Source organism: Hippopotamus amphibius, chromosome X (genome assembly GCF_030028045.1).
Source record: "Hippopotamus amphibius kiboko isolate mHipAmp2 chromosome X, mHipAmp2.hap2, whole genome shotgun sequence".
Lineage (NCBI taxonomy): Eukaryota > Metazoa > Chordata > Mammalia > Artiodactyla > Hippopotamidae > Hippopotamus > Hippopotamus amphibius.
Window position 1 is genome coordinate 120,270,290 of NC_080203.1, and position 22,301 is coordinate 120,292,590.

Genomic DNA, 22,301 nt, shown 5'->3' on the forward strand with positions numbered 1-22,301 from the left:
TGCTGCCAAATATCAAGCATAATGTCCCTTTACTACAAAGTTTACCTTTCTGACTCTCATTCTGTCCTCAGTGCCTTTTCTTGCCATGTATTTAAATAATTTTAATTGAGGTATGACATATATATAAGTGAAGTGTGTGAAGTGTGTAAAGTGTGTTAAGTATATGAGTGCCCCAGAAGGTGCCTCGTGCCCCTGCCCAGTCATTAAACCCGTTCCTAATGGCAACTACTTTGATTTCTATCACTAGTGGTTAGTTTTGCCTGTTCTTCAACATCAAATAAATCATAAAGTATGTATTCTTTTATTTCTCACTTCTGTCTCTTAAAATAATATCTATGAGATTCAGCCATGTTGTATTAGTTCATTCTTTTTTTTTTTTTTTTTTTTTTTTTTTTGCTGCGTAGTGTTCCATTGTGTGAATATATATGGCAGTTTATCTGGTCTATCGAACATTTGGATTGTTTCCAGTTTGGGGCCATTATGAATAAAACTGCTGTGAACACTCTTGTGCATGCCTTTTGGTGACCATATTCATTGATTTCTGCACCATATGTACCTAGGAACAGTTACTGGGTTATGGGGTAGGTTTATATTCAGCTTTGGTTGATACTACCAATAGTTTTCCAAAGTGGTTGTATCAATTTAGACTCCCACCAGCAACGTATGAGAGTTCCAGTTGCTCCACATTCTGAACAATTGATCCTGTCTTTTAAATTTTAGTTATTCTGTTGAGTGCATGCCATATGTCTCCTAGGAAGCCTAACTATTGCGTTTCCTAGCTTTCAAGGATTAGAAGAAGCAGAGGTGGGATGGGTTAGTTAGAGAAAAGAACATTTTAATGCTTTGTGGAAATTATCTTAAAGTATGCAGTATCCTTCCCTGCCACCTTTAGAGAGAATACTGAATACAAATCTTCTGAGTCAAGTCATTTGTGCGCAGATACACAGCTACACAAGTCTGGGGGGTGGCGATGTAGCCCAGCAGCGTTTGTGAGAAAGCTTTATGAGTCATAGTTGATATTAAGCTTGTCAGCAGAATGATGAGGCCATCTTATGCATTTCTGTCTCACCCCTCCCCTTATACAAGACCTTATTTCTCACTAAGAGCTAGAGTGTTGGCAACTCAGGAGGCGATGGTCCCACTATCCTTAGCACTAATTACATCACCCCTGGAACACTGGTCTCGGGACCAGACTTGAAGAATAATACAGGGACACCTTTGAAGAATTACCAGTTAGTGAAGTGACTCATGAACAAGTCCTGGCGGAAACGTTGAGGGAACAAGAAGGAAAGACTTATAGGTATGTAACAAAATTATGTCCATTTCTAATGGGCGGTTATGTAGAAAGGGACTGTTCTAAGCAGTCTCTGATGGAGCCCACATAAAAGAAGTCTTAGTTCAGGATAAGTGAAGCCTTTCTCATTGAGTTCCCCAAAGAATGAGCTTCCTTGTGAGGTGATGAGTTCTTTGTCACTGGAGGTGTTCAAGCATCAGTTAGCCAGCCAGTTGATAGGTGTACTGTATAGAGGCGATCCAAGTATCATATGGGTATTTGAAGTAGATTAGAGAACCAGTACAGTACCATGTCAAATCAAGGAGTGGAGTGATTGTTCCGTAACTTGTAAAAGCTTGGTTTATATTTAATCACAGTTTAATGTAGTAAAGCCAAGTCAGAGGTAAGGAATAGAAGTAATCATAATTAGCAGCATCTTTGTGACATTTGATGTTCTAGGTTTTGCTCTTTGGTGAAGGAGATGATAACCAACGGAGCAGGCAGTACCGTGGAGCTGGAGGGCGAGGCCGATGGGGATACCTTAGAGGTGAGCCGCAGAAGACCTAACACATGGGGAAAGTTATTTACTGTGTCTTTGATGCTTAAAGAAAATGTCCCAATTTTTGTGTGGAAGTTCTTTTTTTTTTTTTTTTAATTAAAAAAAATAGCCATCACTATTCATGACTGTCAGAGATTAAATTTAATGCATCTCTATAGAAAAACCTCATTACTTTGGGATCCTATCAACCAGAATGTGTAAGAAAAATTTGACATGGACTAGCTAAAATTCCCTTTTGTGTACAACTGATGGAAAAGCTTTTTCTATGCTGATTGATAATGTTTGGGAAACTACAAGAGAGATAGTTGGGCAACTAGAAGCAGACTTTTTCATTTATGCCTAAAACGACTGTAATTAAATCTACTTGCATATAATATAGTAAATGTGATCATCTTGATATTAAGAAAATAATATTAAGAAAGGATCATCATAAGCTCTTCTGGACAGCACAGTGGTAGTCCACAGATACTGCACCACTACACATGTGTTTAAATATTGCACAAGTATTCAGATTTGCCACTAATTCAGGTCCTTGTAGTTTAGTGAGATTTTACTATACTTTCAAGTGGGCTGAAATTAATTCTTTGAGGTTTCTTTCAGAAAATATCAAAGGGATTCATTTTAATAATTGAGTCAGGTACTCAAATTCTTAGCTTCGAGTCAAAGTTTGTTGTAGAAACAAACTGAGTGATGCACTTTGAAGGTAACAGATGTGGGGGCAGAGAAAGATGGGAGATAAAAGCCTGTTGTGAAGCAGGCTGATGTCTGGTTAAATCAGACAGTGATGGGACCTGCTAGTAATCTTGATTGTCATGAGCATCCCTAGAAGTGGGTGGGAAGGGACATGTGCACATGCACACATGTTCTGTGCCCTTCTGTAAGGAGGTATAGGGGGCATAGAAAACAACAGAAAGAATCCCTTGCTGCCTCTGCTTTAAATAAATGTTGCTTAGCGTAGAGTTACATTTGTTGTAATCATTGAGAAGAACCACCTGGAAGGCAGCTGTACAATTTTTGATAAGATTGGGCGAATAAAAGAGCAATACTAATTACAGGTGGAATTTCGCAGTACATGTTTAATGCTAGATCTGTACCTCTGAAAGCCGGGGTGGGGCAGCATGTGTACTTTGTATTAAGACAACTTTAGTTTTGTTTACCTTCAGTTCTTTTCTGGGCTATAGAAAGTGGTTGCTTTCCTGATGAGTTGATAAGGGATCACGCAGGAAGGCACCTATTTGGGGTACTTGACATGCTTAGAAGCATTTTTAAACTCCACATTAAAGTGGGGAGAGATCTCCAAAAGGTGAGCCCACTACATTACATATGAGCCGTATTTTTAAATTTCTTGCATTTCATTTCATAAAATCATGTTATGAATAACTGAGAACTCTACCCCTTAAAAGTAATTATTTAATGAAAAGTACATAACCCAAGAAACGTGACCTGCCTGGTACTCAAGTAATGTTATTTATAAGTTTTTTAAAAATTGCAGGACAATGTCTGGGCTTTTATGGGACTTCTCCACCACAAGTTGTGTGCTTTTTTATCTTGTCACTTTTCCTCCTATAGTATGAGTATGACCACGATGCGAGCGGTGAGCGAGTGGTGCTGGGGAAGGGCAAGTATGGGGTCGTGTATGCCGGCAGAGACCTGAGCAATCAAGTGCGAATAGCCATCAAAGAGATTCCAGAGAGAGACAGCAGGCGAGTCGGGGCGGGCCTTCCGCAGCTGCTGCCTCCATGCGCCAGATCCCGCGCCCACCCCTGATGGGGAGAGGGAGTGAGGATGGAAGCATTATGTCATCAAAAAATGTGTAATCCTCTTCTAATAAGGGTGATCTGCCTTTGAGCTCTGCATATTACAAATAGATGGAGACAACGAAACAACTTCACTTAGAGGCATGCAGATTGCAGAGTCACATTTTAAAAGAAGACTGTAGTTTTATTTCCACCCATCAGGTGGAAATGAAGTTTTACATTTTTACATAGATATTTGTTTGCAAATATTTTAAAATGTGACTCGGTGCTTTCATTCACATTATAACATGGCTGTTATTTATTCAGATGCATCATTATAGAAAATTAAATGTGGTTTCAAAAAAATTTTAGTTTTTTGCTCTGCAGACTTTTTTTTAATACCCTGCCCTTCAACCTCACCCATAGATTTTGGGCTATTTTTTTAAACCACAAGTACTACCAATTTATTTCTTATGCATTTTTTAGAGTCTGCTTAAAATTCATACCCCTTTTTAAATTCATACCCCTCCTAATTCTAAACAAGGGCTTGTTGACTGTCTAGTGTTTTTGTAGAGAAGCTACAATGACAGTAAGGGCCACAGTATGAGAAATAATAGCTCCATGCTCCACAGGAGTGCGCAGACAACATCTGCAGCGTTGCTTTTGGTTCTGGACACTGATGGATATGTGCAAACATCCCTCCATCCAGGTGGTCAGTGAATTATTAGGGATGGATTAGAAGTGATTTCTAGCAGTTGTAAGACCCTTCATCATTCATTCGTTCACTTGTTCATCCATTCATTTTTAATGGGATTGTATGTTATGATGTTTGAATTATAAAGCAGGGTCTGAAATGAACTCATCCAACTTCTTCTAAGGCTAAGAAGGTTAAATGACTTCTCCCAGGACATGAAGAAACAAGACTACGATCCAGTCCCTTGAATTCCTTGTCCAGTATCCTGTGTCTTATTCTCATGATGGATAAGGCATTGCAGTTGTTTGTTGGGGGAAATTGCTGGCATGTACCACCTGCAGTTGGTTACAGTAGTTGTTTGAGCTTTTAATTGCCGATAGTCGTTCCTGGGATTTTAGAGCTGGAAGGGACCTTAGAGACTGTTTTGTCCCATTCCCTAAATTTACAGGCCAAACTTAGGATATTGGGCACCATCTCTGTGCCAGATTCTGGGCTAGCACTGGAGACTGAAAGGGGACTCGGATACTGTGCTTAGGTTAGGGTGTACCCACTTTGGTAGAGCAAAGTGACAAGTGCCGTAATACAGGGGTTCACAGAGTGTTTGTAGAGCACAGGAGCAGAATGAATTGCTTTTCTTGGTTGAGTTGTGGCAAATTTGAGAAAATAAATTGGCTTTGAGCCAGCCTGAGGGATAAGTAGGAGTTTGTCTGGCAGAAAAGGAGGCCAGAGCATTCTATGCTGAGGGAGAGCAGGGCTGTTAAGCACAGTGTATTGAGAGAAGAACAAATTGTCTGTTGTGACTTGACTGTAGGATGTAGGGCAGCGGGGGGCTCTGGAGATGAGGCAAACATCTCTAAAGATGTCATCTGACCTGAGCTTGACAGTCCTTGTGTGCCATGTTCAGCATGTGATCTTTATGTGGACTTTATGAAGGGAAGTGATGTGATGGGGTGTGTGTTTTCGGAAGGGGGAATACGGTGGCCGGGGGAGAATAGACTGAGGTCAGAGGCTGAGGCTGGGAGGTCCATTAGGTAGTCTGGAGTGAGTCTGCAGAATGAGACTAGAAGGCAGCTGAGGACAGAACCTTCTAGAACAACTCCCTTCATTGGGGAGTGGAGAAAGAGGGACTGTTGAGAGAGCCAAAGGGTTGTTGGAGAGTTCAGGCCCTGACAATAGTGATGGTAACAGCAGCAGCTGTTTATTGGGTACCTGCCGCACACCAGGCGCTCCACTGGGTGCCTGAGAAACCTGACAGTTTGCCACCTCCCTGCCCAGACGCCTGCGTGGCTGGTATTGTCCCCTGTTCTACAGATGGGAAGTTGGGTAGTCTCATGGAAGCCAAGGGAGAGAACATTCCCAGGAAGAAGGGATGGCCGGCAGCAGGGCAGGTACTGGTGAGGTACGATATGGACTCCAAGCCCCAGGGATTTGGCAGGTGACACTGGCTTTGTTTTTCCTACCAGGTACTCTCAGCCTCTGCACGAGGAGATAGCCCTGCACAAGTACCTCAAGCACCGCAATATCGTTCAGTACCTGGGCTCTGTGTCGGAGGATGGCTACATTAAGATATTTATGGAGCAGGTGCCTGGGGGTGAGTGGTCACTGCTCTCCTGGTCTCACACCCTGAAAAAAATCACTGAGGAAAATACAGTGTGAACATCGTCATCCATCCTGCCATTAAACAATGACAGGCATTTTAGGTATGGGAGAGCATTTGTTTCCCAGAGGAGTTGGATACAAGTTTTCCAATGTCACATAAACAGTCTATTCCCGGTCTGGTAATTCAGTTATCAAATATTCATTGAGGATCTCCTGCGTGCCAGCGCTGGAGACATAGAGATGAATAAAGCATGGTCTCTGGCCTCGAGGCCTTCACAGTCTAGGAGTTGAAATATGCTTTGGAGAAGAGGGAGCAGAGGGGTTTGTTTGTTTGTTTGTTTGTTTTATTGGCTGTGTTGGGTCTTTTTTGCTGTGCACGGGCTTTCTTTTTAGTTGTGGTGAGTGGGGGCTACTCTTCATTGTGGTGCGCGGGCTCCTCATTGCTGTGGCTTCTCTTGTTGTGGAGCACGGGCTCTAGGCGCGTGGGCTTCAGTAGTTGCAGCACATGGGCTCAATAGTTGTGGCTCACGGACTCTAAAGCACAGGCTCATTAGTTGTGGCGCATGGGCTTAGCTGCTCCGCGGCATGTAGGATCTTCCTGGAGCAGGGATCGAACCCGTGTCCCCTGCATTGGCAGGCGGATTCTCAACCACTGCGCCACCTAGGAAGCCCGGGGTTTTTTTTTTTAATGACATTGCAAAATAACATGTTGACAGTGAAATCGAACACCAGTGCTTTATCCACAGAATCCCCCAAAGCAGGCAATAGAGTGTGGGGGTAGAAGTTCCCCAGACGTGGAGCCAGCCATCTAGTTTGAGTTGGTCCCTCCATCTGCAAGCCGTGTGACCTCAGTTTTCTGATTGAATACATGAATTTTAAAATTGGAGTATTAGTAGTACTATAATAATTGGAGTAGTAATAGTTATTGGAGTCATAATGACGCTATCTCAGTGGCTTGTTGGATGGAGTGAGACAGTGTATGTAGCGCTCTCAAAACGGTGCCAGGCAGAGAGCAAGAACTCAGTGAGTGCTCATTTTAAGAAAATAATGATAAGATTAATAATAATCTGAATGCAAATATAAAAATTTTTAGTTAGAAATCTGTATTCATTCATTCTTTCAATCCATAGTTACCAAGAGCCTCCCATTACATTAAAAGGCTAAGTATATATCTTAAGAGCCAGGCAACGGGCTAGATTTTGAGGGTTGCATTTACAATAAAGTACAGTTTCTTCTTCCCTCAAGTTGCTCATAGTCTAGCAGAGAATATTAATTGGTATTCCAGGCGTGTGGTCTGAGGATGACCACAGAGTTGGAGATAGATATGCACCTCTCCTTTTACAGATGGGGAAACTGAGGCATAGCAAGGTCCCACAGCACTGTGTAAGGGAGACTAGCTGGTGCTGAGGGCCTGGACAATGATCTCTGAAACACCTGGTCAGAATGCAGTGAAGGGAGGTTTTCTTTTGACCCAGTGGTTCACTGTTTAATAGTATAATTGGGGTGGGGGGGGGAATGTTACGACAGTCCTGCCCCTGGGACCCGGCATTGGGAGCTTCTCACAGTGAGGACAGAGAGCCCCAACCTCCTCCGATCCTGGCCCCTGTCTCCCTAAAGGGCCCCTCGGTCTGCTTCTGTCCGCCTGTGATTTCAGGGAGAGGTATAAAACGTGGCTTTGACCCAAGCCTAGTGGCTGAGATGCTTGTGCAGGATCTGCAGTGTCGGGCCAGCCCTCCGGAGTTCAGAGAGCCCTGTTGCGCTCTCCTCCTGACTCCATACAGCTGAACAGAGCTAAGCCCGAAGGTGGCCGGGCCGAGTTTCAGGGGTCACAAGGGGTTCCTTTCCACCCTCCACCTCTGGTCGGGCTGATGTGCTGGTTCACGTCCAGTCCCTTTTCTGGCTGCCCTGCTTGTGCATCTGGGGAACAGGCAACAGAGAGGGGGAAAGACGTCGCATTTAGCCCACGTACAGTGATGTGGGTGCGAGTGCTTACATTAAGTTAGAAACAGCACTTCACTTTATTTTGCTGAACGCTTATTATTGAATCTTCATCGCCCTGATGAGTTTTTTGCTGTGTCCATTTCCAGGAAGCCTTTCGGCTCTTTTGCGATCAAAATGGGGGCCGATGAAGGAGCCCACCATCAAGTTTTACACCAAGCAGATCCTGGAAGGCCTGAAATATCTCCACGAAAACCAGATTGTGCACAGAGACATAAAGGTACTTCCTTGTCTGAGCCAACGAGGTTTTGCTTTGCATCTCGTATCATGAGAGCTGCTGTCAGTGTCTGTAGGTGGACCAGCTCACAGAGAGGAGAAGATTGAGCAGAGTCTGGTCTTCCTAGAGACGCATGACTGTTTCTTAAGGTCCAAGTCCGTTTCACATTAGTTTGTTTAAATCTGTCATTAAGCATTTGATGTTCTTCCTTTCCTGAAGGGTGATAACGTTCTGGTGAATACCTATAGCGGAGTGGTGAAAATCTCTGATTTCGGCACCTCTAAACGTCTTGCAGGAGTGAATCCGTGTACAGAGACTTTTGCTGGTAAGCAGAATAGAGCTGGGCTTGGGGTAGCCATCCTGGAGTTAGGCTTGCTGGAGCGGCAGTCCTTTGGGAGTTACTCACCGAGCACCTGCGTGCAGTGTGGGCAACTGGTGGTTGAAGTGGACGGTGTATTGTCCCCAACTTCAAAGTGTTTGAACTCTGTCATAATAATACACTTAGCTATTTGTGGCAACGAGATTGCCTTCCTTTCTTCTTTGTCTTCCACGGTTGAGTAGGTGTTGTGCTCTGCTTGAGGTTTTCAGAGAGTTTCTAACCAGTCAGTAAAATGGCAGCATCTCTTTTAAGTTAATAGCACGTTATTCAGAATCGCAGATAATTCTGAATAACAGTCTCCCTCAAACAACTTATTAGGACATTTTCTTGGTCTTTTATAAAAATAGCCTATTACTTCAGGGAATTCTGGTACCTTGTGCTTTGATATGATTATGTTTCCAAGGCAGGCTGATTCTTCTGGGAGAATATGGTATTCTAAATGGGTCTGAGCAATTGAATTTCCTTTTCCATGTGTCAATGATGGAATCATTTGTGCACTGAGAGGGACTGGATTGGAAGAGTGGTATAAAATTGCCAGCTCGCTTTCCATTTTCACGACCAGTGAGTAGAATGGTGCTCAGAGGCTCTCTATGGCTTTCTGTAATTCCTGCTTAAAAGCAAAACAGAAACTTTGATACTTGGAAAGAAGTACTGATTTTGAATAAGTAAATGCTTGTGGTGCCCTAAGGTGTTATGAAAGGATCGCAAAGATCTTGCTTGATGGAATTATGAAACAGCGCTTATAATATTACAGCTTGGCTGTAAGCTATAAAAGACAGATGACTGTTTTCTATCCCTGTAACACCAAACTATAGAGTGTACAGACTTGGCCTTAGTTTCGGCGAATAATGTCTCAGCTTTGAAAGACTTTTCTTCAACAAGAGAGTTGTTGTATGTCAGCCACTGGACGCCCACAGTGAAGACTCGTTCTGTATCTGAAGAGAACTTTTATGCATCAGAAATGACTTCTCAGTTGTAACACCAAGGGAGGTACATGCATCTCAGAATAGGGAACTGTTACACCAGGGACCCCACCAGAATCTCCCAAAGAGTGTATTGAATTTTCATTCATTGTTTCTGAGAGAGAGAGAGAGAGAGAGATATGTGTGTGTGTGTATCTCAGCATGTATATGTCAGTGAGTATGTACGTATGTACATGTGTGTGTATGTAAGACTGGCATATTCTTTTACTAACTTAATTGAAAATGACTTATATCCTTCTCTGGAAGCCACCAATTAGCTTAGCAATATGTAGCAAGAGGGGCTCTGATATGACAAGGAGTTACTTCAAGACATAAAACCCCCAACAATTTATCTCATAACTACCATCCCCATGGAGAAGAGAAATTCATAAAGAAAACGCGTGTATAATTCATTATTGCATATCACATTTTCACAAGTAATTGGCTTGAGGAGGCATGAATTTTGCATTGCAAAATAATGCAGGGGTGTTTGGGGGATAATAAAGAAGGGGTCGCATTTGGGGTGGGAAATTCTCCTGCATATAATTACTCTTTGCCAAACAGAGTGGTTCTGTAAAGAAATCTCAGCTGCTTGGTGCGGCACTCAGATTGGGCGCGGGTGGACGGGGTGGGGCATTTCCACACAAATGCCTGGAGGCTTTCGGAGCCTGGAAGGAGAGACAAAGGCTTCAGACAACTTCCTGGTCCGAAGTCCTCCCTTCCTGTGTTCCTCGGAAGGCTTTTCAGCGTAGGTGTAAACCAGCTAGAACAGGAAGAAGGGCCATTAGGACCAGGGTCAGCCCCCTTCGCTTTTGGTTCTGCAGCAGCTTTATTGAGGTTTAGCTCACATGTCCTAAGATGTACCCATTTAAAGTCCACATTTCAACGGTTTCTTTTAAAATTTCCAAGTTGCGCGGCTATTGCTGCAATCCAATTTTTGGACATTTCCATCACCCCAAAAAGGTGCCACCTTGCAGTCAACCCCCATGCCCACCCCAGCCCCAGGCAGCCACCGACCTACTCTCTGTTTGTGTGGATTTTCCTGCCCTGGAGATTTCTTATGCACGGAGTGATACAACATGTAGTTCCTTGTATCCAGCTTCTTACGCTTCACATCATCTTTTCGAGGTTCGCCTGAGCTGTAGTGTGTATCGGTACTTCATTCCTTTTCTGGCTGAATAGGATTCCATTGTATGGATAGATCACATTTTGTTTATCCATCTGCCAGTTAATGGCCATCTGGATTGCTTCCACTTGTTGGCTATTGTGAATGATACTGCTGTGAACATTCACATACACGCCTCTGTGTGGAGATGTTTTCATCCCTCTTCGGTAGGTACCCAGGAGTGGAACTCGGGGCAGGAATTCTGTTCTGATCTATGGCTGTGAACAGCCTTGGTTCAAATTCCTGCCCAAGCACTTGTTAGCTGTGTGACCTTGGGCATGTCACTTAACGTCTCTGTGTCTCAGTTTCTTCATAAGCATCTTCATAAGATGCTCATAATACCTGCTTCAGAGGGGTTTTATGTGGATTCAGTGTGTTAATATTGATGAAGTGCTTTAACCAGTACCCGGCTCATAGCAAGTGCAACTGAAGTCTGCGTTAATGAAATAAATACGAATTTGCACTTAAAAGTCACTAGTCATCAGAGCTGGCAGGAGCCTTTGAGAGAATCGAGCTTATGTGTGTAACTAGCGTGTTGAACTTGTTGGATTCAAAAGGTGTAACTTTTTATTTGTGTGTCTCACGGCCCCTTACATCCTACCCAGGACAATGGTCCTTTCCCATGACTTTTCCAGCCACCCTTAGATAGCAAAGAGAAAGTCTTAATGTCACTTTGAGAAGCAAACACAGTCTGAATCCAGTCATTGAAAGGGTTCCGGCTGATATACAGGCGTGCCTTGTTTAATTGCACTTTGCTCTATTGCGCTTTGCAGATAGTGCGTTCTTAACAAATTGAAGGTTTGTGGCCACCCTGCGGTGTTAGATGACGGTGAGCATTTTTTTTTTTAGCAATGAAGTGTTATTTAATTAAGGTCTCTACAGTGTTTTTTTAGATATGAAAAACACTTAGTAGACTACAGTGTGAACATAACTTGTACATGCCCTGGGAAACCAAAAAACTTGCGTGACTCGCTTTATTGCCATATTCGGTTTATTGTAGCCATCTGGAACCGAACCCGCAGGATCTCCAGGCTCTGCCTGTGCTCACCAACATGCTGGTCCTCATTCAAAGGGCGGACTCCTCTCCCCTGTCCCCACTGGTCCCGCAGCAGGCAGCACAGAGTCAGGGTCGGTCTTTGTTCCCTCCCTCGCCTCCTTCCCTACTCACCAGCTGTGGGCAGGAGAGGAAAGGGGCACAGAAAGTTGTCACTTGACTAGCACTGTTCTAAGCTGGCTTCCTGTGCTCTGGGCCTGGCTGATGGTTGCTGTTAACTCTTTGCTGCCAAATCCCTCTAAATATAACTCCCCATATCCTGGGCAGGGGCCTGTCCATCGGCTGACTGCCCCTGCCCCCTCACCCTGATCTTTTACCCTGCACATTATAACTGCCTCTCCATCTTTTTCTGCTGAGGGAACCAGGCCCTGGAAGGCTGGTTCCCTTTTAAAAGACCCTACAGCAGTATTCCTACAACAGGTTCTGTATCTGGTGTCCAGGATTTATGCATCTCTTACCTGCTGTCAAGAGGGCGTGGTGATATCCCCAGACCATATGGTCCCCACTCTGCTGCTATCAGCTGCTTTTGCTCCCATGGGAACCAGTCCTCTGTGCAGCTTCTTTGTAGGGGACAAAACATATGGAGCTCTGAGTGGGCCCAGTGAGGAGCCCTCCCAGGCTCTGGGTTGGGAGGAAGTGGTGGCCCCTCCAGGCCCATCCCTTGGGCAGGGCAACTGGGGTGACCCCGGGGACTTGGAAAGCTGCACCTTACTTTTCGCTACTTTACTAACATTAAATTTTGGAACTTTGGGCTCTAACGCTATCTCAGGGGAACTATAGAAGATGCTGACATGTGTGGCCTCCTTTAAAGTGCACTTATCCTGGGTGGATGTTGAGTTACTTGAGTCGCCATGGGCCCACACCCTTCTGGGGACACCCCTTCCCCAACTCTTGTAATGAGAGAGGGTAGACCTCCCAGTGCAGCTCTCTCTAAAGAAGTCGCTTTAAACCCACACCCACACCCCTAATCTCTGCTCTGCCAACCCTTTTAACCCTTGATCTGGATGAGAGGCCCCTGGGCTAGGCCCGTGGGTTGTATAACAGTTATCTGAGACCCCCGTAGAAACATACATCTGTGGTTCCTCTCTCACCCCTTGCCTTGGTACCTGGATCATATCTTGGCCTCTCAGTAAAAACTCCTAAGTTACTGTCCTGTGTCATGTCTCTTCTTTGCTGATAATTTGAAAATCCTTCTTGGGCAATTGTCCAGAAGCCCCCAGTGGATTTCATGTCCCAAGGGGGCTGGATTGACACCTGTGGGTCTCCTGGTTACCTTGTTGTGAACTCTGCACCACTACACCCATGTAGATACCTGAGGGGTGATAGGAAACCTCTAAGAGAGCCAGATTTAAGGTGAGCAAATTTTTCAGGATTACTCCATCCATTTGCCCCGCCATGGCATCTTCACTTGGTTTTCTCCACAGAAGCCAGCCTTTAGTACAGCTGATGTACATCCCCAACATCCACGCTGCGTGTGGATGGTCCTTTGACTCTTGGAAATAGTTGTGTGGATCCATCTCTCTTTGTTGGCTACTTGCTGTGAGTGGATAGTTTCCCTGTGAATGCAGTGGTAAATAAAATGGAGCAACCAGTTTTCTGTTATTGCCCTAGGCCTTCCAGTTATATAGAAAGAAGTCACATTATGGCTTTGGAAATTCTTGCATCAGCTGCTCTTAATCAGGCAGCTGTTTCTTCAGGTGTGCTTCTCCTGGATCCATTACTTAGATCAGCCATGTCATGGTGTGTAGCTCCAAATTTGAAGACAGAAGACCTGGGCTCTAGCTTGAGCAAATTCCCTAGCTTATCTGAGCCTCAGTTTCCTCATATGTAAAATGGGAATAACAGTACATCATACCTCTCCTTCCCGTCCTTAGGGAATTGTGAGAGTCAGATGGACAATGCTACATGGAGATGCTTTGTAAGCCATTGAGTGTTAATTGGAAGTCAGATGTTGTGGCCAGAAGCCTCCAAGATGACCCACAGTGATCCTCACCTCCTGGTATTCACAGCCTTGTATTCCCCTCCCCTTGAACACTGCCTGGACTTAGTGACTTGCTTCTAATGAATAGATTAGGACAGAGTGGTAGTGTGTGACCTGTAGGCTAGGTCAGAAAAGGCAGTGTGGAAGGGGCTTCTGTGGTGGTCCAGTGGTTAACACTCCATGCTTCCAAAGCATGATCTGGTGATACCTCGTTGTAAATTTGATTTACATTTCTCTAATAATTAGCAGTGTTGAGCATCTTTTCATGTGTTTGTTGGCCATCTGTATGTCTTCTTTGGAGAAATGTCTGTTTAGGTCTTCTACCCATTTTCGGATTGGGTTGTTTGTTTTTTTGATATTGAGCTGCATGAGCCGTTTGTATATTTTGGAGATTAATCCCTTGTTGATTTCTTCATTTGCAGATATTTTCTCCCATTTTGAGGGTTGTCTTTTCATTTTGTTTATGGTTTCCTTTGCTGTGCAAAAGCTTTTAAGTTTAATTAGACCCCACTTGTTTATTTTTGTTTTAATTTTCATTACTCTAGGAGGTGGATCAAAAAAGATCTTGCTGTGATTTATGTCAGAGTGTTCTTCCTATGTTTTCCTATAAGAGTTTTATAGTGTCCAGCCTTACGTTTAAGTCTTTAATCCATTTTGAGTTTATTTTTGTGTGTGGTGTTAGAGAATGTTCTAATTTCATTTTTTTACCTGTACCTCTCCAGTTTTCCCAGAACCACTTATTGAAGAGACTGTCTTTTCTCCATTGTATATTCTTGACTCCTTTATCATAGGTTAGGTGACCGTAGGTGTGTGAGTTTATCTCTGAACTTTCTATCCTGTTCCATTTATCTATATTTCTGTTTTTGTGCCAGTACCATACTGCATTGTTTTTTTTTTAATTAATTAATTTATTTAATTGGCTGTGTTGGGTCTTTTTTGCTGTGCACGGGCTTTCTTTAGTTGCAGTGAGTGGGGACTACTCTTCATTGTGGTGTGCAGGCTCCTCATTGCCATGGCTTCTCTTGTTGCAGAGCTCGGGCTCTAGGCACGTGGGCTTCAGTAGTTGCAGCACATGGGCTCAATAGTTGTGGCTCACGGGCTCTAAAGCACAGGCTCAGTAGTTGTGGCGCACGGGCTTAGTTGCTCCATGGCATGTGGGATCTTCCTGGAGCAGGGATCGAACCCGTGTCCCCTGAATTGGCAGGCGGATTCTTAACCACTGCGCCACCTAGGAAGCCCCACCATACTGTTTTGAGTACTGTAGCTTTGTAGTATAATCTAAAGTCAGGGAGCCTGAATCCTCCAGCCCTGTTTTTCTTTGGGGTAATTTATTATATAGCAATAACTACCTACTATGGATGTCATTGCTAAGTCCATACCTTTAGAAAGAGTGATATTCATAATGGTTCCATATAAAGAAAATCTCCAAATTTAGCATAAAGCAGACTAACCCTCCAATTGTTAAACAGTTGTACTAACGACAGTGATTCAATCAGAGTCAATAAGCCATTGCAGTTTGTTTTAGTGCTATTTTCTACTGCTGTGTAACTTTCTAAGTTTTTTCTCTTGCTCTTTTAAGGATTAGCTTTTAGTGATTGTATTAGTCAGGATCCAGGCATGAAAATTGAAATCACCCCAGTTATTTTTACAGAGAGAATTTAGTTGAAAGGACTGTTTACTGGGACTGAATTATCAGAAAGCAGCCTACATCCCTAGGGCTTGAGGGAACAAAGGGGAGGGTGGGATTCAAACCTTTCAGTAGGGAGTGCCACTGGGCGGGAGCACATAACTGAGGGGGCAAGATGAGGCTGGTTCAGGAAGTATGGGGGGACAAAAAAGCTGGTAACAAGCCAAGCACTGCTACTGGAACCAACTGAGGGTTCAAAGTGAAGCTTGCTAACTAACCTCTCCTTCCTGTCGCTTGTGCACAGGCGCGCTCTCTTCCCCCGCCCCCTCCCAACCCGCCAGGGAACAGCAGGCAAAGCAGAAATGTGGTTTGCACAGTTCCAGACCCAGTGTAGCAGAGCTGCGAGATAACAGCTTAATAAACAGCAGAGTGTCACGTTCTTCCTAGGTCAATGAATTATGGGCTAGTTAGAAGGCACATTCCCTGCCAACACCTCTCTCTCTGTTGTTCACTGTAGTAGGAGCCTGTAGTAGATATTGTGTCACTGACAGTTCCCTTCCTGGGGCTCTGAGATTTCCTAACAGTGCAACAAGAGCTACGAGCCTCCAGCTTGCCCAATCCTGCAGCCAACTGAACATTTCCCCACCAGGCTCTCAGCTCAGGAGACCAAAACCGTCATTGTTACCCTGCTAATCTCTTGTGCTCACTTATACAACCCAGTGTATGTTTAACTTTAAATTAGGAAGAATTAAATAAAATTTAAAAGTTTTTAAATTTAAATTCATTTTTTCAGTCTCACCAGCCACATTTCAAGAGCCTAACAGTCCTATGTGGCTAGTGGCTACCATATTGAACTGCACAGAATAGAACATTTCCATTATTGCAGAACATCCTATTGGTCAGAGCTGTCCTAGACCCTTTAAATTGCTCATAGGAAAGAAACATGCTGATAAGACATTGGATATTCAAGAGGAGGATGTAGTAGGTAGCATCTCCAAACTTATTGTAACCAATGAGCCCTTTGTTTTCATTGATGAAGACTCAGGAAACCTACTTTGGTTGTGTGATCTCGAGGCAGGCACTGGAATTTCTCTGCGCATCAGTGCTGTCTGTTCACACCTTGGCCAATATCATTTCGGAGTTCACGGTTTAATATAAACCTCTTTGCCATCACACAGCATCTGCTGCTTTCACTTCCACATTCCCCTTTCCTCTTTCTTCAGGATTAGTTTCAAGGAAAACCAAAGATTTTACTCTTAGAGCCCTTGACTGACCTTCCTGCCCCGTCTCTCCAACAACCCCTCTCCTCCCTGATCACCACCTTCCCTGTGGCAGCCTCTGGTGGCTCAGGACCCACAGGAGAAAGTCCAAAGCCAGAGGCGTCTGAACACACAGTTTACCACTTGGGCTGCACCCGGGCCACTGCCTTCTTTATTCTTCCCACCCCCATGCCCTGGGTCAAACAGCGCTCCTGGGTTCCCTCTATAATTCACACCCGTGGGCTTTGGCTCGAGCTCTTCCCCTTGCCTAAAAGTCCTCTTTTCCCTTTGTCCACCTCTTTGAGCCTCATGGCAGGAGTCTACTTCACTGGCAGTCCCAGCCACCACCCGTTTGGATCGGCCACCATGTTCGTGGCAAGCTCATGCCCCGCCCCACCTGCTCCTGGCCGATGACCAAGTATGGTGGGGGCACTAGAACCAGTGTGGCGCTCTTCCAATGGGTTACTTTGGGTCAGGGCTTCCCCAGCGACCTGGCTAAAGCTGTCTCGGAGCTGCTCTGCCATCGGTGACACTTCCTTCCTGCTCCTTTCACAGGTGTCAGACCTGCACTGCAATCGGACAGCTCTCCCTGCCCAGCCTGCTCCCTCCCACTTTATCCGTCACACACCTTCTCCCAGCAGATCTCTTGTATGTCTAATTCCGACTTGGTATTTATTTCTCAGAGACCCAAATTGACACAGCTAGAGCTTCCCCTGACTCGAACCAGGCAGAATCAAGCACTTTTCCGTCCATGTTCTCAGTGCCTTCTGTGTTGTACCTGTTAAGGCACTTACAGTTCACCATCACCACTGCCACCCTCCTCATCACCACCATCATCATGTCTGTCTCCTCCACTAGGCAGCTTCAAAAGGTCAGGCACCATGTTTCTTCCATTCCGGTCCCCCTGTATCTGCTGTGCACTAATATGTGTTGATTGAATTGGATTAGGCCCATTTATCCTTCAAGGGGCTGAGCTATCCTTTCTCAACATGACTAGTGTTAAAGGAAGGCATGTTGCACATCTCTGGTCAAAGAAAAAGATGCAATGACATCATTTATGCATGAGACCGTCCCCGTATGTCATCAATACGAGAGGTGAAGTTCACACAGTTGTTTACTAATGGTCCACTTAGTTTTTAAACAATATGGTGCCCACAATCTTTGTTGTGTTTTTTCCCAATAGGCACTCTGCAGTACATGGCGCCTGAGATCATCGATCAAGGACCTCGTGGGTACGGCGCCCCGGCTGATATCTGGTCCCTGGGCTGCACCACCATTGAGATGGCCACGAGCAGGCCTCCGTTCCATGAGCTTGGTGAACCGCAGGCAGCGATGTTCAAAGTAAGACATGTTGGGTGATTTATTTAGGTTGCTGGTGTTGGGGAGAGAGAATTCACATCAAAAATCTCTCAATCCAGAAACCGCTCCACAAAGGTGGAAGAGAAAGAAAACAGGTTTTTGGTGGTTTTTTTGTTTTTTGTTTTTGTTTTTTTGAGTAAGCATAAAATCAGAATGTGATGTGCGTCACAGGCAATCTGCTAAGAGACTGGAAAGCGGAACTCTGAGCCTTTCCTACAGCCTTTCTTTACATCCATGTTCTCAACAGAAATGCTAAGTAGTCCTCAGGTGCAAGAATTAGACAGCACCATTCATCACAGTAGTTCACCCAAGATTCCTCTGGTAACTGGTGTGACCATTCGTGCTAGCTAGTTGGCTTTACCCAAAGGAAAGATCAACTTCTCAAATCTTTAGGACAGGAGGTAGTTTTGGAGTGAGGCTCCACTGAAGTTAGGCTCCTCCCTTTAGCAGAAATTGGGGTTATCTTCCTTGATGGTGGCATTTCCGAGAGATGGCTCCCAGGTCCTTGAGAAAGACATTTCTGGCAAGAGGCTTATTTAGCGTTTAAAAAGATTTACATCTCAAGAGAGAGACAGAACTTAGAATGACAGGTTTTCTAAAGTAAATGCTCTAAGAAAGGTGCGGGGTGTCTCTTCCTTTATTTCCAACTGGGAGAATTAAGCTTCTTAGTTAATCTGTATTTGCTCTTACACCGGGTGAGGCTCAAAGGCCACGTTGGGTAAGTGTCTTTGGAGGATAGGTTTCTGTGTAGATTTGGAGGGGAGGAACTTTGGGTATCAGATACTGTTTCCTTTGTCCTCCTAAAACCCTTCCCAGAGCTGACAGGAGGGTGACCTGTGTGTTGAGGCCCACACGGTACTGCTTGGCCGTATAGGTGGGGGTTTATGCTGGGCACGCTCCCTTGGGAAGGGACATGCTTCCTTGTGACCCCCAAGGGAAGCTGATGCCAGGACAGCCAGTGTATCCGAGGTCAGGTCTGCAGCTTCTGGCTCGGTGGACGCTTGGAGAAGTTGAAGAGCAGCTGTCGCCTTCAGAGGAGCACTTGCATTTGCCCCAAAGCTAAGAAGGAAGAGAGTAGGGTCCCAAAAGGCTAAGCAGTCACCGCTTATGGATGACGAGGTCGCAGTACATGGAAGCAGCGTGATAGAATGTGATTCCAGACGCCTTTCTTCCTGCTTCTCTGCCAAGCATGGTGGCCTCCCAGGCCCCTCTGCCCCTCAGCCTCACCGCCTGCATCCTTGCCAGGCCCTCCAGCTCAGTCTCTTCAGCAGAAGGAGCTCAAAGGCCCGAGTGCAGGGCTCTGCCCTGAGCTGAGTGCAGCTGCTCAGCAGGCTCTGAACGCCCTGTGCTGGGGCTGCCAGGGCACACTCCTCAGCCCGGCCCCTGCAGAAGGTTCTCTGAGCTTCCCACCCTCCCAGCAGCTGTCAGGTAGCCCCAGAGCCAAGACCTCAAGTCAACGAGTGTCTCCTGGCACCTGCAATCCCAACAAGACGCTGAGCACCAGGGCTGGCGGGCAGCAGTGACCTTCCAGCCTTTCCACGCCTGTCCAGGATGGAGTCAGCTGGGGCTGGCGAAGACCTTCCTCTGCAGCTTCAGTCATAGGCCTCGGAATAAATAGCAGCTGGTGCTGGAAAAAACACCGGGGCCCACCTGAGAGCCATGGCTGTCTGCTTTCTGATCTGCTGCCAACTTCCAGCAACGCTCAGGACACCTGTCTGAAGGCTGTGACTTCTCAGTTCGTCCCTAGGGCACGAGCGGCGCCCTGCCCTCTTCCCGCCTGCTGTGTCCAGTTAGCTAATTAGCTATGCAGATTCTTTGAAAACATATTTTTTTGGACGGTATGTAAAGTCCCTTTTTATTGCAAACTAGAAAGTTATTATTAAGTAATGTCCCCCTGTGTTCTCTTTGCAAAGACTGTAGAGATTATTTCTGGGATCTCTAGAATCCTTCAGAACATTTCAAGAAACTTCTGGGTTGTGTCTGAAACAGGGAGCTGTCTTTCCCCCAAAGGGACTGTTATGGGTTGAATTGTGTCCCCCCCCCCAAAAAAAAAGATACGTTGAAATCCTAATCCCTAGTACCTCTGATTGTGACCTTATTTGGAAACAGGGTCTTTGCAGAGATAATCAAATTTAGGGGCTCAGTCACACTGACCCTAATCCAGTATGACTGCTACCCTTCTAAAGTGGGGAAACTTGGACATGGAGACAGACACTCACAGAGAGAAGATGAAGTGGTGAGAGACAGGGAGAGTGCCGTGTGAAGGCAGAGATTGGAGTGATGCATCCCGGGCCAAGGAAGAGGCGAGCAGGGATCCCCCTACGGTTTCAGAGGGCGTGTGGCCCTGTCAGCACCTCGATTTTGGACTGCAAGCCTCCAGCACGGAGAGAATGAGTATGTTCCCATTGTTGTAAGCCACCCAGTTTGTGGTGCTTTTTCCAGCAGTCCTAGCACAGGAATACAGGGACCTTCCGAGTAACAGCAAAGCACTCTGAAAAGTAATGCGGTGCCTGTGTTTGCTCTTTTCTTCCGGAGAGCCTGGGGAGAAGCTTCCCCCTTCGTCTTTGAGTTCTTGTCCTGAGTTTTTGTCACTGGACCCCCCTGGTGCCCTTACGTCCCCAACCCTCAGGCGAGGGGTGCCAGCTGGAATTGCCCTGCATTTCACATCTCGTGGGTTGAATCCTATCCAGTGTTTAGTGTTCTCAAAATCCAAAAGTCGTTTTTTTTTTTTTTAATGTTATTGTGGTAAGAACACAACATGAGATCTACCCTCTTAACAGTGTTGTTGACTCAAGGTCCAGCGCTGTACAGCAGATCGGTAGAACGTATCCATCTGTTTACCTGCCCTGTGTGCCCATTGAATAGTAACTCCCCATCCCCCCTCCCCTCAACCCCAGACTCCTGAGCTGTCCATTCTGCCCACGAGGAGCAGGTGTCAGAAGCAGTGGGTGTGCACCTGGTCCAGGGACTTCAGGCTATGAGGGGACAGGGGTGGCCACGTCAGCCCCATGGTTGCCGAGGAGCTGGGAACAGGGTGGCTCTGGAGGACAGAATGGCTTCCACTCCTGGCTCATTGGGTGGGCTTGGAAATGACATGGAAAAGACTGCGAAACTTTAAAGATGACAGCTCCTCAAATGAATGGAGAGCTGCCCCCCGATGAGAACAGTTACGCAGAAGGGGGTTACACAGGATGGATGAGCGGGACTCATGGAAGCATTCCCATGTCACAGTGAGATGTGCCAACCCAGCCCCAAGTCCTGCTTCCCTACAGGGCGCAGGACAATGATGAGCTGGTCAGCAGTGGAGCTGAAGCAAAAGTTGTAGCAGGAGCTCAAACAGGAAAGGGCAGGGCCCCCTCCCTCAGCCGGTTGTACCCCGTGGGCATGAGGGCGTGGGCCCTGAGTTAATCAGCTTCCAGGTTTGGTCTGCCTGTGATTTACAGCTGGAGGTTGGAGATTTGGGCTGTGAACACATAGGACTGAGAGATGTGGGGGTGTCTTTTGGGGACCCTGTGTATTAAGGACCAGACCACAGGTGCCTTTGAACACCCTCAGAGCACCCTGCTGCAGGCTGTCGTCCAAGACTCATCTCAGTTACCTTTTGCTGCATAACAAACCACCCCAAAACTGTAGAGGCTTAAGCTAATCACCTTTGGTTTCTCACCATTCTGTGAGCTGGTGCTTGGCTCCTCCGCTGCTCTTGGCTGGGGCACGATGCTCTCAGAGCCTCTCGCACATGGCCCTTCATCCTGAGGTCCTCCCTGCGTGGTGGTCTCAGCTCCAAGAGGACTAGAGCAGAAGCCCCAAGGCCTCTTAAGGCCTAGGCTGTGAACCTTCCCCCCGCCCCGCCAGTATCACCTCCCCCATAATCTGCTGGGCAAAGTCCCTAGAGGCCAGCTAGGGCCAGGACACAGATGCCACTCATTGAGGCTGTTGTTGGAATCCATCGTCAGCCCGTCCTAGGATGGCAGATACAGGAGCTTTGTGTGGAAGGTAGGTACACCTGGATTTGCCCAAGGCTGCACTGTCCCATTAGTCACCTCTCCCTTCAACACAGGTGGGGATGTTTAAGATTCATCCTGAGATTCCGGAAACCCTTTCTGCTGAAGCCAGAGCCTTCATTTTATCCTGTTTTGAGCCTGACCCCCACAAACGTGTCACCGCTGCTGGCCTGCTCCAGGAGGGTTTCTTAAGGCAGGTGAACAAGGGCAAGAAGAACCGAATTGCTTTCAAGCCGGCAGGTGAGGCCTACCTGGGTGACTGGGGCGACAGTTCTCCCGAGCGCGGAGCTTCCCGCATGGCGCCCGTCTTTGTGAGGAGTGGTGGGGGTTGGTGCAGTAGGTGTGGGACTCAAAACCCACACCTACTGCACCAATTGAATGTCCCTCCGTTTCCTGACAGAGACACAGGGGGCCCCATAGGTGACAGCGAAGTACCCT

The 22,301-nt window shown here is 46.1% G+C and overlaps 1 protein-coding gene across 1 annotated transcript in view; it reads left to right on the forward strand.

Annotated features, from left to right (window-relative positions):
• MAP3K15 (mitogen-activated protein kinase kinase kinase 15) overlaps positions 1–22,301 on the forward strand; it is a 131,337-nt gene that overhangs the window by 101,330 nt on the left and 7,706 nt on the right. Inside the window, exons 14-20 of the mRNA XM_057718468.1 lie at positions 1,733–1,820; positions 3,402–3,535; positions 5,726–5,853; positions 7,949–8,079; positions 8,296–8,401; positions 17,687–17,844; positions 21,920–22,103. Coding sequence (XP_057574451.1) covers positions 1,733–1,820; positions 3,402–3,535; positions 5,726–5,853; positions 7,949–8,079; positions 8,296–8,401; positions 17,687–17,844; positions 21,920–22,103 — 929 coding nt within the window. The remainder of the gene's footprint in view (positions 1–1,732; positions 1,821–3,401; positions 3,536–5,725; positions 5,854–7,948; positions 8,080–8,295; positions 8,402–17,686; positions 17,845–21,919; positions 22,104–22,301) is intronic.